This window comes from Pecten maximus, chromosome 9, assembly GCF_902652985.1.
Source record: "Pecten maximus chromosome 9, xPecMax1.1, whole genome shotgun sequence".
Lineage (NCBI taxonomy): Eukaryota > Metazoa > Mollusca > Bivalvia > Pectinida > Pectinidae > Pecten > Pecten maximus.
This window is the reverse complement of record NC_047023.1, coordinates 38,712,264-38,724,714: the sequence shown is the minus strand read 5'-3', so window position 1 is coordinate 38,724,714 and position 12,451 is coordinate 38,712,264. Positions and strand designations below refer to the sequence as shown.

Here is a 12,451-nt window from a genome sequence, read left to right as displayed (position 1 = left end):
ATACAATTTAGAAGTTGGTCAAGTGAGAATACTGGACGTTTATGTGATATCAATTACAATGTATTATTAGAAGATGGTCAGGTGGCCTCATACCACTTAGTCGTTTAAGTGATATCAATTAGAAGCTTAATTAAGATGGTCAGGTAATGTCACTTAGTCGTTTAAGTGATACATTTTAGACGTTGGCCAGGTGATGTCACTAAGTCGTTTAAGTGATATCAATTGAACGACTAAGTGATAGCATCATAACTTAACTTATAAGATTTGAAATTAAGTGAGAACCTCTTATTTCTTCTTCTATTATGCTGTCTACTAGATCTATATGCACATATAACAGATACAAAAAATGCGATTTATCTAGAAAATATCATTGTCATATACCATAGTGAAGTCTGGCGATTTTGTAAACTTTGTAACTGACATGAGCGCAAGTGATAAACTGATGATGAACTAACAAGACAATCGGTCGACTAACAGTCCCCTCCCATGTCTACTTTGTAGGTCAAAATATAGGTCAGAGTGATCTACTTCTACTCTTGATACATGACACGCCGCTTCTCCACACCCGTAATATATATAATTTTGGCGCCAACAATTAACATGATGATTAACACTCTTCATCCTTGGGACACGCGCATCTTTAACGTATATTACAAAGGCCTAGATCACTTGCAGAAAATCCACCCTTCCGGTGCGTATTTCAAAATATGTCCATATATAAGAGAAAGGTGTGATTAGGCTTCAAACTTCAAATACTCATTTGTCCAATATTTTTTAAACCTATTTCAAAGATATTCACGTTTGGTGAATGAACAATATCATTTGGCAGTCTGTTTCAAGTATCCACAGCCCATTTGATGGACATTTTACTTTAGATAAGTTTAGTTTGATCTCATTTTGAAGAATTTTGTTGTTTCCTCTAGTGCCAGTTGTTGGTGCTTTTACAAACATTTTTTCCACGTCCACAATATACCTCTTACAGGACTGTGAAGAGTTATATTACGTTTGCCCATTCTCGTCGGTCTTCAATGGTCGGCAGTCCCAATTAGCAAAGTGTCTCAGGGTAAGATGCGAAGGGGCCGCGGTGGCTGAGTGGATAAGGTGTCCCGACACTTTATCACTAGCCCTCCACCTCTCGGTTGCGAGTTCTAAATCTACGTGGGACAGTTGCCAGGTACTGACCGTAGGTCGGTGGTTTTTCTCCAGGTACCTCCGGCTTTCGTCCACCTCCAAAACATGGAAAGTTAAATGTCTGGTGTAGGGGTTGTACACCAGCCATGGTGTCAGGACCAGAGGAAACTCGGGCTAACTGACTGCTATGTGGCAGTGTCAATGCAGAATGCATTAGGAAGAAGAAAACTGTTGAGGAAGGAGAGAAAATGCAATGCGGAGACCAGGTACACCTCTTACACTATACCAGGGATTTTTGTACAACCAGATTTTTGTACACCTCTTACACTATACCAGGGATTTTTGTACAACCAGATTTTTGTACACCTCTTACACTATACCAGGGATTTTTGTACACCTCTTACACTATACCAGGGATTTTTGTACACCTCTTACACTATACCAGGGATTTTTGAACATCAAAACATTTTTTAACGAACTTTATTGGAGCTGGTCGTGTATAATTAGTATGCAGTACATTCTGACTACTCAAAAGTTATGCTGAAATGGAAAAGTTGATCATGAGGCCCGAGGGACGGACAGACGGTCCCACGGAGCACATGTGCTGTAAGATTCAATTATGAATTGTGGGATAAAAACAAGAACAAAAAACTTATTTTCTCCTGTAGAAGTTTATTTTTACTGAATGAACCGTGCTTTCAAACCTCGAAAATAATATAGCAAGTGAGTAGAGACGGACATCCGGACGGATAACTCGATTACTGTTTACTGTTGATACTGCAGTGGATCTATGAATGTCTACAATAAACCATGTTTCATTTGTATTTGTTTTATTGATCTATACGGTATATTGTTGTTGACCTCCTGAGCTTCCAATCTTAGTACTGAGTATTTTATGCGGAAAATCATTAATTTAGATGAGAAACGAGATTGGTTATAATGCACTTCCTCGAGGAACTCCGCTTGGCACATATAACTGAGTGGGGTAGGTCTTTTAATGATGAATTTTACAAGAAATCGCGAATCCAATTCCAGACCTACAATACTATAGTTTATAGTTAAATGTCTGGTGTAGGGGAAGTACATCAGCCATTGTGTCAGGGCCAGAGGAAACTCGGGCTAACTGACTGCTATATGTGACAGTGCCAATGTAGACACTAGGAAGAAGAAAACTGTTGAGAAAGGAGAGAAAATGCAATGCGGAGACCCGGTACAATTCTTACACTATACCAGGGGTTTTTGCACATCCCTTACAGTATACCATGATTTTTGTACATTAAAACATATTTAACGAACTACCTTGGAGATGGTCCTGTATCATTAGTACCAAGTACATTCTGATTACTGAAAATTTATGCTGAAATGGAAAAAGTTGAGGCCCGAGGGACGGACAGACGGACCGAGCACATGCGCTGTACGATTCAATTATGAATTGTGGGTTAAAAAAAAGAACAAAAAACTTATTTTCTCCTGTCGAAGTTAATTTTTACTGAATGAACCGTGCTTTGAAACCTCGAAAATAATATGGCGAGTGAGTAGAGACGGACAGCCGGACGGACAACCCGATTACTATAAATAGAACATCTATACACGTATACTTTACATTATCACACACATGCTGACCCATTGTGCCGTACATACACACACCTGGTTGGTTAATAGTATTCGTGTATTACGTGTTTTATCGTCAGTTTTATCTGATATACACTTACGTCTCTGGTTTTATACAATTCAATATTCAAAAACATTCCCGCGGTTTATGAATTGTATAGTGCTATAATTAAGTCAGTGTGACATTTAAAACACATCGGTACCTATGTTTGGGATATACCTCGGTCGATTTGTACTCGAGTCGGTACATGTTTCCCGCCTTTCCAACGTGTCGGACATATACACTTCCTTGTAGTGGAGAAGAGATATTGATGACACATGTTTACAGATAACGATACTTCTCGTCTCATCTCGGAGTCCAAGGGTGTAGATGAACGGACTCACCATCAAGATGGGAATGAAAGCGAAACCAAGGAGCGTCTGGAAACTTCTGGCAATGATATCCCGGGGGGAGAGGATAGGTCTATCTACCCATCGGCGACAGACAAACCTATCGTAGCCGCTATAGACTTTGGCACCACGTACTCCGGGTATGCCTACACTTTCAGGAGCGAGTATGAGAAGTCAGCGGGAGCCAGGGAGATTTTCAGTAATAGATGGTCCCCCAGCACAGGGTCGCTTCTGTCAGCCAAGGCCCCCACCACCGCCCTCTTTGATTCCGAGATGAACTTCCACTCCTTCGGGTACGAGGCGGAGGAGAAATACGCTGACCTCATACAAGAGAAACAGCAACGGGATTGGCACTGCTTCAGAAGATTCAAAATGAAACTACACAACAAATTGGTAAAATATTTGATTATTCATACACGGAATTATTTAGATATTTTATAAACGGTTATATAATTAGGTCATTAAAACTATAAAGAACTTAAAATACAATTATCAGTACTACCATTTAACATGAAATGAACATTCTCGGTTTTAATCGTCTAAAATCGCGAAAAAAATGCCGACGTATAACTCACTGATGTACAGTATGTGTACGCCATCCGAGCTCCTGTTTACACCACAGGGACATGATAATTTGTTACAGTATATACGTAACTGGATCTAGCCCCAAAAACATCTGAAAAGTTGTACATACTAGAGAAAGTCCAATTACAAATTAGACTAATTAATTCTCATGTCCCTGTGGTTGGATATATCGCCCACACTCGAGGGTAAGATTTTTAATGCTTACTGCAAGGATCGTGGGTAGGTAAAAGGTTATCTTTCCTAACGATTGCGATTTGGTCTAATACAAAGCCTACGTCCTTTCAGTCTCCCGAATCCCAGTTATAGACTTTATATAATTAAACGAGCTGCATTTTACTCTCAATCTATCAATATTTTGCGGAAAATACGCACATTGGTCAAAATTAGAATATCTGTTAGGATGAACATGATTTTTTTTTGTTTGCCTACATTTTCAGAAAATGGAAAGAAATTTTGCAATTGAAGACGAGGATGGAAGAGACTTTCCCGCAAAGAAAGTGTTCGCAGCAAGTATCAAGTACCTTAAAGACAAGCTGACAGACACACTAAACAAACAGAACCCAATGGAAGACGACAACGCCATTCACTGGGTGCTCACGATTCCCGCCATTTGGAGTGAATCCGCAAAACAATTCATGCGGGAGGCAGCTTTAGAGGTAACTAGCGAATTTTTTGTTGAAAGTACTGTTGCTCTTAAATGTCAATTTGTGTTAAGTATTCCAGTTTCTGCGTGAAAACAGTTTAGTCCAATTTGGACTCAAAATCGTAATTTGAATTGAAAAAAAGGTTTATACACAGTTAGATTAGAATCTAGAAATAATGAATTGGTTTGGTTTGAACAGCTAAGATCAGAACCTTAGAAATAATAAACATGATAAAATATACTTACGGCGGCGATACCGAGCATTGAAAACAAGAGTAAACCAAATACGACATGAAGGCAGTATTATATCAGTACATGTACACGTATTTTATCCAGGCGAGTATCCCATCCGATTGTCTTACCCTGGCCTTAGAACCTGAGGCTGCGTCCCTGTTCTGTAAGTCCCTGCCCCACGGGACTCTCCGAGATAGTAAGGACCAGCTCGTGCTTGGAGCCTTCCAGCCCGGTAGTCGCTATATGATTGTTGATATGGGAGGTAATTATCGACCATCCTTTGTCCATCTACGGACATTTTTTTTTATAAATTCAGGCATACTTTTGCCCAATCTTTGTAATCAATATGTATAGAACACGGACATGTATATTAGCCTGGGTATCTAATGTACAAGTCCATGGTATATAATCACAGGGATTTGATACGAATTTCCATCCCACGGTCAATATATACATATAAATAATATACATTAATACGCAAATATACATTAGTTATTCCGTAAACAGGATAATAAATAATTACTAAGAAGAACTTCAATTTCCGTGTTGTTTTATAAGCAAGACTTTTCTGCTAGTACGTGTTTTATTGAGAAGATACACATCCAACAACAGGATGTTTTCTTTTTTGTAAGAGTTAATTCCCCTTGCAAAATTTTACACTTTCTGAATAGCAACATTAGTTCAAAATGCAACTCTTTCCCCCCATTTGTTTAAATTACCAGTAGATTCTTCGCTTTCAGTGACTGGCACGAAAAGTTTATATAATTCATTATCATATACATTTTGTATGTACATATTAACATCAACTTAATATGGAAATGTTTAACTAGTAATACAAAGCTTTGGTGTGTAATTATATCTATAAACAATGTTTGATTACTGTGTATTGTCTGTAGGAGGCACTGTAGACACCACCGTACACGAAGTGGCCGAGGACGGTCGTCTCGTAGAGGTACGACAAGCGTCAGGCGGACCCTGGGGAGGAACCTCTGTCGACGATACTTTCTACGAATTCGTAGCCAATAGGTTTGGTAGAGAGTTCGTTGAACAATTTAAGCGGACCAAAGCAAGCGACTGGATGGCCCTACTTATGGAGTTTGAAACCAAGAAAAGGCAGTTAAAGTATAAATCTGAAAATAAAATCGGCATCAAGATTCCACCTCGATTGATAGCAGAAAGCAATATACCAGTGGAAAAGCTAACGTCGTATGACAAACTCAGAGTAGAAAACGAGGATTTCAAACAGTTTTTCCACCCATCTACCGAGGATATTATCGGCCACGTGAGGTCCGTCCTCGGTGAGGTCGAAGGAGTGAATGCAATCTTGTTGGTGGGTGGCTACTCCCAATCAGACTATGTAGCAAGCCTAATGAAATTAGCGTTTCCGGACGAACGCATTGTCATCCCGTTACAGGCAGAGGTGGCAGTCATGCATGGCGCGGTTCTGTTCGGGTTCGAACCCAGATCAGTGTCAGTGCGGGTTTGTAGGCACACATACGGAATCAGCTGTCGGAAGGTTTTCATTGAGGGAGTACATCCTGTCGAGTTTCGAAAGGTGGTAGACGGCACAGCGAGGTGCCTTAATATATTTAGTCCAATTGTTACACGTGGGGAACGTGTTCTTCTTTCGAACACGCGCGAAAATAAGTTTTCTTCATCACACCAAAACGAGGCTCGGCGATTCAAACAGATCGGATTTCCAATATACGCCTCGACTTCTACATCCCCTACATATACAACAGAAGAGTCTTGTACTCGACTTGGACAAATTGTCGCTTACCCACCGGAGAACGGCTGGCCGTCCGTGGTCAACTACCGGGTGGAGACTTACTTCGGCAGGACAGAATTCCAGGTCAAGGTCATAAATGACGTCAATGGATCAGAGTTCAACTCGTCATTTGATTTTCTCGCCTAAAAATATTGTTTTGTTACTTCAAATAGTCTTCGAATGAAAACTTATTTACACATCATGAACATTTTATTTAACTTTTAACAATTACAAGAATTACATTGTATACGTAAAGCTATTTCTTTTAAACAAACGATATTTTCTCTTGTTGCAAAATTACCTCATTATAATTCAGCAGTATCTGTAGCTGATTTATAAATGTATACAAACTGATATTAACTCAATGAATAAAATCAGCTAATTAAACGATGAGATATATGTATTTTGTAAGTAGCAAAGCGGCGTGAAATTGTATACATTTATCGTAGTGTCAATACAAAATATAGAACATCTTTGACGTTTAAAGGGCACGCCTTTGTCTGTCGATACAAAATTTGCAAAACATTTTTTTTCTATTAAATCACCAATGTTAAACGAAACCATACCAAAGCATATAATTAAACACCTCTTGGTTTTACTGACTCCCATTGCCACCTCGTGAATCTGTGAAAATTTACAGTGTAAATGACCTTTCTTCTCTTAAAGAAATATTCTAAACCAATCGAAATATAAAGTTGGTAGGAAGATATTTGAAAAGCAAATCTCGAATATGCCTTCTGTGTCAAGGACACTTATTCTGATGAACTGTCAGATACCTTGGCCAAGTTCAGTTGGAAATCTTACATCTGCAGCTTCTTGTGCGTGTTTAAAAAAAAAACGTCGTTTCACTTTTAACAAACTAAAAATGCGCCATTAAAACAATGAAGCCCGGTATAAGTGACGTCATCGACGTCAATTGGTGATGGAAATGATTTAACGTTCGGCATTGCAGTGTTCTCATTGATCTTTCACGTGTTAAATTAGTTTGACGCTCAGCGTCATCGATGTGTAATGTACGTACCCTTAGAGTCGTAACTACTGAACGTAACGCGCTACAAATCACTGTCAATAAGTGGAATCCTTGTAACCAGTGTATGTGTTTATACAGTGTATGTACAGTGTATGTGTTTATACAGTGTATGTGTTTATACAGTGTATGTGTTTATACAGTGTATGTGTATGTACAGTGTATGTGTTTGTACAGTGTATGTGTTTATACAGTGTATGTGTTTATACAGTGTATGTATTTATACAGTGTATGTGTTTATACAGTGTATACATTGTAATCGGAACATCCACTCATACACTCCATTGGGGATGTAATTACTGGGCCGTTCATGCGGACTTGTATTAAAAATACTTATTATTGATATAACTAATATACATATAGGTCCGTGGTCCGGTGTCTATGACAAATGACAAATCATTAAACAAACCAACAACTATTTAATTCATTTATTACTTTAAACCTTACGGTTTATCAATACAAATATATACATGACAGATAGTATAACTACCTATATATGTCTTAGAAATATTACCACTGAAAAAACTTGAAAGACTAACAAGAGGCCCAGGGGCCTTAACGGTCATCTGACTCTAAATTAAAACCCTTATATTATTGTAGTATGCATTCTCTGTAGCAAGTATATAGTGGCACTGTTGGCTATGGTGGCCATCTTGGAATTCTGACCGACCCAATAAATAACAACACTTGGTCTGGACCATCTAAGGATAATTTCTGGTAAGTTAGAGCTGAATCCCACCGGTGGAATTTGAGAAGAAGTTTGAAATAGGTGTTGTTCAGGAAAACCATGATTGCGCAATCATGTTACAAAATGGCCGCCATTGCTGCCAGTTCAAAGTTTTTACGAGACCGAAAAAATAACAACACTTTGTTGGCCCTCCTTCCTTAACATCCTCACCAATTTCCAGCTCAATGGCACCAGTGGAACTGGAGAAGAAGTTTAAAATGTGTTTTTCAAGATGGCTACCATGGCGGCCATCTTGGATTTCAGACCAATCTAAAAAATAACAACACTTGGTCGGGATCATCTCAGGAACATTTCAGGTAAGTTTCAGCCCAACAGCACTGGTGGAACTTGAGAAGAAGTTTAAAATGTGTTTTTCAAGATGGCAGCCTCAGCGGCCATCTTGGATTACGGACCGACCGGAAAAATAACTACACTTGGTCGAGATCATATCAGGATCATTTCAGGCAAGTTTCAGCTCAATAGCACTGGTGGAACTTGAGAAGAAGTTTAAAACGTGTTTTTCAAGATGGCGGCTATGGCGGCCATCTTGGATTTCAGACCTATCTAAAAAATAACTACACTTGGTCGGGATCATATCAGGATCATTTCAGGCAAGTTTCAGCTCAATAGCACTGGTGGAACTTGAGAAGAAGTTTAAGATGTGTTTTTCAAGATGGCGGCTTAGCGGCCATCTTGGATTTCGGACCGACCCGAAAAATAACAACACTTTGTTGGCCCTCCTTCCTTAACATCCTCACCAATTTCCAGCTCAATGGCACCAGTGGAACTGGAGAAGAAGTTTAAAATGTGTTTTTCAAGATGGCTACCATGGCGGCCATCTTGGATTTCAGACCAATCTAAAAAATAACAACACTTGGTCTGGATCATCTCAGGAACATTTCAGGTAAGTTTCAGCCCAACAGCACTGGTGTAACTTGAGAAGAAGTTTAAAATGTGTTTTTCAAGATGGCTGCCATGGCGGCCATCTTGGATTTCAGACCAATCTAAAAAATAACAACACTTGGTCGGGATCATCTCAGGAACATTTCAGGTAAGTTTCAGCCCAACAGCACTGGTGGAACTTGAGAAGAAGTTTAAAATGTGTTTTTCAAGATGGCGGCCTCAGCGGCCATCTTGGATTACGGACCGACCGGAAAAATAACTACACTTGGTCGAGATCATATCAGGATCATTTCAGGCAAGTTTCAGCTCAATAGCACTGGTGGAACTTGAGAAGAAGTTTAAAACGTGTTTTTCAAGATGGCGGCTATGGCGGCCATCTTGGATTTCAGACCTATCTAAAAAATAACTACACTTGGTCGGGATCATATCAGGATCATTTCAGGCAAGTTTCAGCTCAATAGCACTGGTGGAACTTGAGAAGAAGTTTAAGATGTGTTTTTTCAAGATGGCGGCTTAGCGGCCATCTTGGATTTCGGACCGACCCGAAAAATAACAACACTTGGTCGGGATCATATCAGGATCATTTCAGGCAAGTTTCAGCTCAATAGCACTGGTGGAACTTGAGAAGAAGTTTAAAATGCGTTTTTCAAGATGTCGGCTATGGTGGCCATCTTGGATTTTGGACCGACCCGAAAAATAACAACACTTGGTCGGGATCATATCACGATCATTTCAGGCAAGTTTCAGCTCAATAGCACTGGTGAAACTTGAGAAGAAGTTTTAAATGTGTTTTTCAAGATGGCGGCTATGGCGGCCATCTTGGATTTCGGACCGACCCGAAAAATAACAACACTTGGTCAGGATCATTTCAGGATCATTTCTGGCAAGTTTCAGCCCAACAGCACTGGTGGAACTTGAGAAGAAGTTTAAAATGTGTTTTCAAAATGGCGGCTTTGGCGGCCATCTTGGATTTCGGACCAACCCGAAAAATAACAACACTTGGTCAGGACCATCTCAGGATCATTTCTGGCAAGTTTCATCTTAATCCCACTGGTGGAACTTGAGAAGAAGATTGAAATGTGAAAAGTTTACGGACGGCGGACGGCGCACGACGCACGGCGGACGGCGGACGACGACGGACGAAGCATGATGGCTATAGGTCATCCTGACCCTTCGGGTCAGATGACCTAAAAACTAACAAAAGGAATGATGGACATCACTATACACATTGTACCAGGGTTCAGTCGTTTCGGCACTTTTTGGAAGTCGGTTCGGTTTTATTTTAAAACAGGGGGTCGAACCTATTTACTTTGCTAATGTCATATTTGCTTTGCGAGAAAAAAATGGCTGCGCCCATCCGGTTCGGAGCACAGAGGTGAGTAAAGAATCCGCTGTATAGCCTGGTAGCAGGCATGTGACAAAGTATGCTTATTGCGAGGATGATCTACGATAATTTCTTTTTCGATTGAAACATTTGGGAGAATTATATGTATGTTCTATAAAAAGTTATTGAATTAGAACCTCACCAATACATACTCTTGTGCCATGGCGTGGATCGTCCTACCAACTATTTTGGTCATTTTCTAATTGTTTGAACACGTTTACTATTATAAATCGTTTTGTTTATACATTGTTTGTTTATTTCTAATGATATAGCAAAGAAATATTTACCGATGACAATATATATTTAGAATAAAACGACATTTTTGAAAATCAGGACAAATTTTACTTTGCTAATTTAGGTGTATGACTCAAATGCTTTGTGAATATAATGGTATAGAAGGTAATTTATTCATAATGTGGCGATTATAATTCTTCGATGGATAAATTTAATTGCATTATGCTTTATATTGGAGAGATTAATCAGGTGCAAATTGAAATAACATACCTAAACGTGCATCAAAGAAAATGATTTGAAATGTTTTGTTTTGCTATTTTAAATTCGTTATTTTCATTTTTACTCAAGTAGTTATACTCAATCATATCCCAGTAATGGTTCGGCACAAAAAGCGGACGTCATTAAGCCTTTATAAAATGTACAAAGAAAAGAAAATTTGCCGAAACACCAAAGTCTCTCTCAAAGAAACGCCAGAGACTTGTGACATTTGTAGCATTAATTACCGGTACTCCAAGTCAGTGGCGTGCAGGTCGAACACTAGAACGAATATTCATACCCTGCCTACACTGCTCTCCACATCTGTCAGAAATTGTCCGTCCGTCGTCCAGAGCTACGTTATCGCAGCTAGTCGAACACCACCTAGCCATTCCCACATTCGTCACATAAACTGAAGAACAGAGAAAACAAATAATTAGTTCTGTACATTTTATTTTTTATAAAATTTAAACCTCATACCGTATGACTATATAGCCTATACATCATGTATCGTATCTAGTAGGCATTTTCTCCGACGATGTGTGATGTGTTCACCGTAGATACAACCCAGCGTCTCTGCAGTAACGCCAAATACACAATGGCGAAATTTTAACGTTTTTTTGGTGTTTTATATAAAAAATTTATGACGTCATGACTATTATTATATACAATAAATACAAACGTTCTCCCGATCAATATCAAAAAGCAATCCTAAAATTTGAGATTTTAAAAATTTTCAGTCAATATGATGTGTAGTCGTTATTGGAAAGCAGTACATATGTAATTGAAATTCAATACCTATCATTATTTTTGTGTCCTTATCTTCCTATGGGTATCATATGAACAAAAAAAACAACCTAGTTTTAAGAAATCGCAATTTCTAGTAATGCCACAGTTGACGGAAAATGAGCGTTTGCGGATATTCGGCATGCAGGAATGACCCAACATGACGCCGCACAGCCTTTCAATAAGCATATGAATACTAGGCCATTTTGACTTCCTCTATTGGATCCTTGAAAGTTCATCAAGGATTTGCTACTATACTGTACATATAATTTCACTATTTGACCCCACCCCACAGGCCCCATGAGAGCCATTTCACTATTTGACCCCACCCTACAGGCCCCATGAGAGCCATTTCACTATTTGACCCCACCCCACAGGCCCCATGAGAGCCATTTCACTATTTGACCCCACCCTACAGGCCCCATGAGAGCCATTTCACTATTTGACCCCACCCCACAGGCCCCATGAGAGCCATTTCACTATTTGACCCCACCAGCCCATGAGCCATTCACTATTGACCCCACAGGCCCCATGAGAGCCATTTCACTATTTGACCCCACCCCACAGGCCCCATGAGAGCCATTTCACTATTTGACCCCACCCCACAGGCCCCATGAGAGCCATTTCACTATTTGACCACCCCACAGGCCCCATGAGAGCCATTTCACTATTTGACCCCACCCCACAGGCCCCATGAGAGCCATTTCACTATTTGACCACCCCACAGGCCCCATGAGAGCCATTTCCTACATTCATGTAGACTCTTGCTTTCT

At 39.6% G+C, this 12,451-nt stretch overlaps 1 protein-coding gene across 1 annotated transcript; it reads left to right on the top strand.

The window, feature by feature from the left end:
* Positions 1–2,870: 2,870 nt before the first annotated feature.
* Positions 2,871–7,199, top strand: LOC117335039 (heat shock 70 kDa protein 12A-like). The gene is made up of 4 exons (XM_033894957.1): positions 2,871–3,525; positions 4,155–4,373; positions 4,697–4,856; positions 5,491–7,199. The coding sequence occupies exons 1-4, from the start codon at positions 3,061–3,063 to the stop codon at positions 6,507–6,509; spliced, it is 1,863 nt and encodes a 620-aa protein (XP_033750848.1). The 5' UTR covers positions 2,871–3,060; the 3' UTR covers positions 6,510–7,199.
* The last annotated feature ends 5,252 nt before the right edge of the window (positions 7,200–12,451 follow it).

Bases quoted from the DNA above. Each gene is read 5' to 3' on its own strand.
- LOC117335039 (XM_033894957.1), top strand. From the start codon at position 3,061: ATGTTTACAGATAACGATACTTCTCGTCTCATCTCGGAGTCCAAGGGT. The intron at 3,526-4,154 runs GTAAAATATTTG...CTACATTTTCAG, and splicing joins TGAAACTACACAACAAATTG to AAAATGGAAAGAAATTTTGC. The intron at 4,374-4,696 runs GTAACTAGCGAA...TATTTTATCCAG, and splicing joins TGCGGGAGGCAGCTTTAGAG to GCGAGTATCCCATCCGATTG.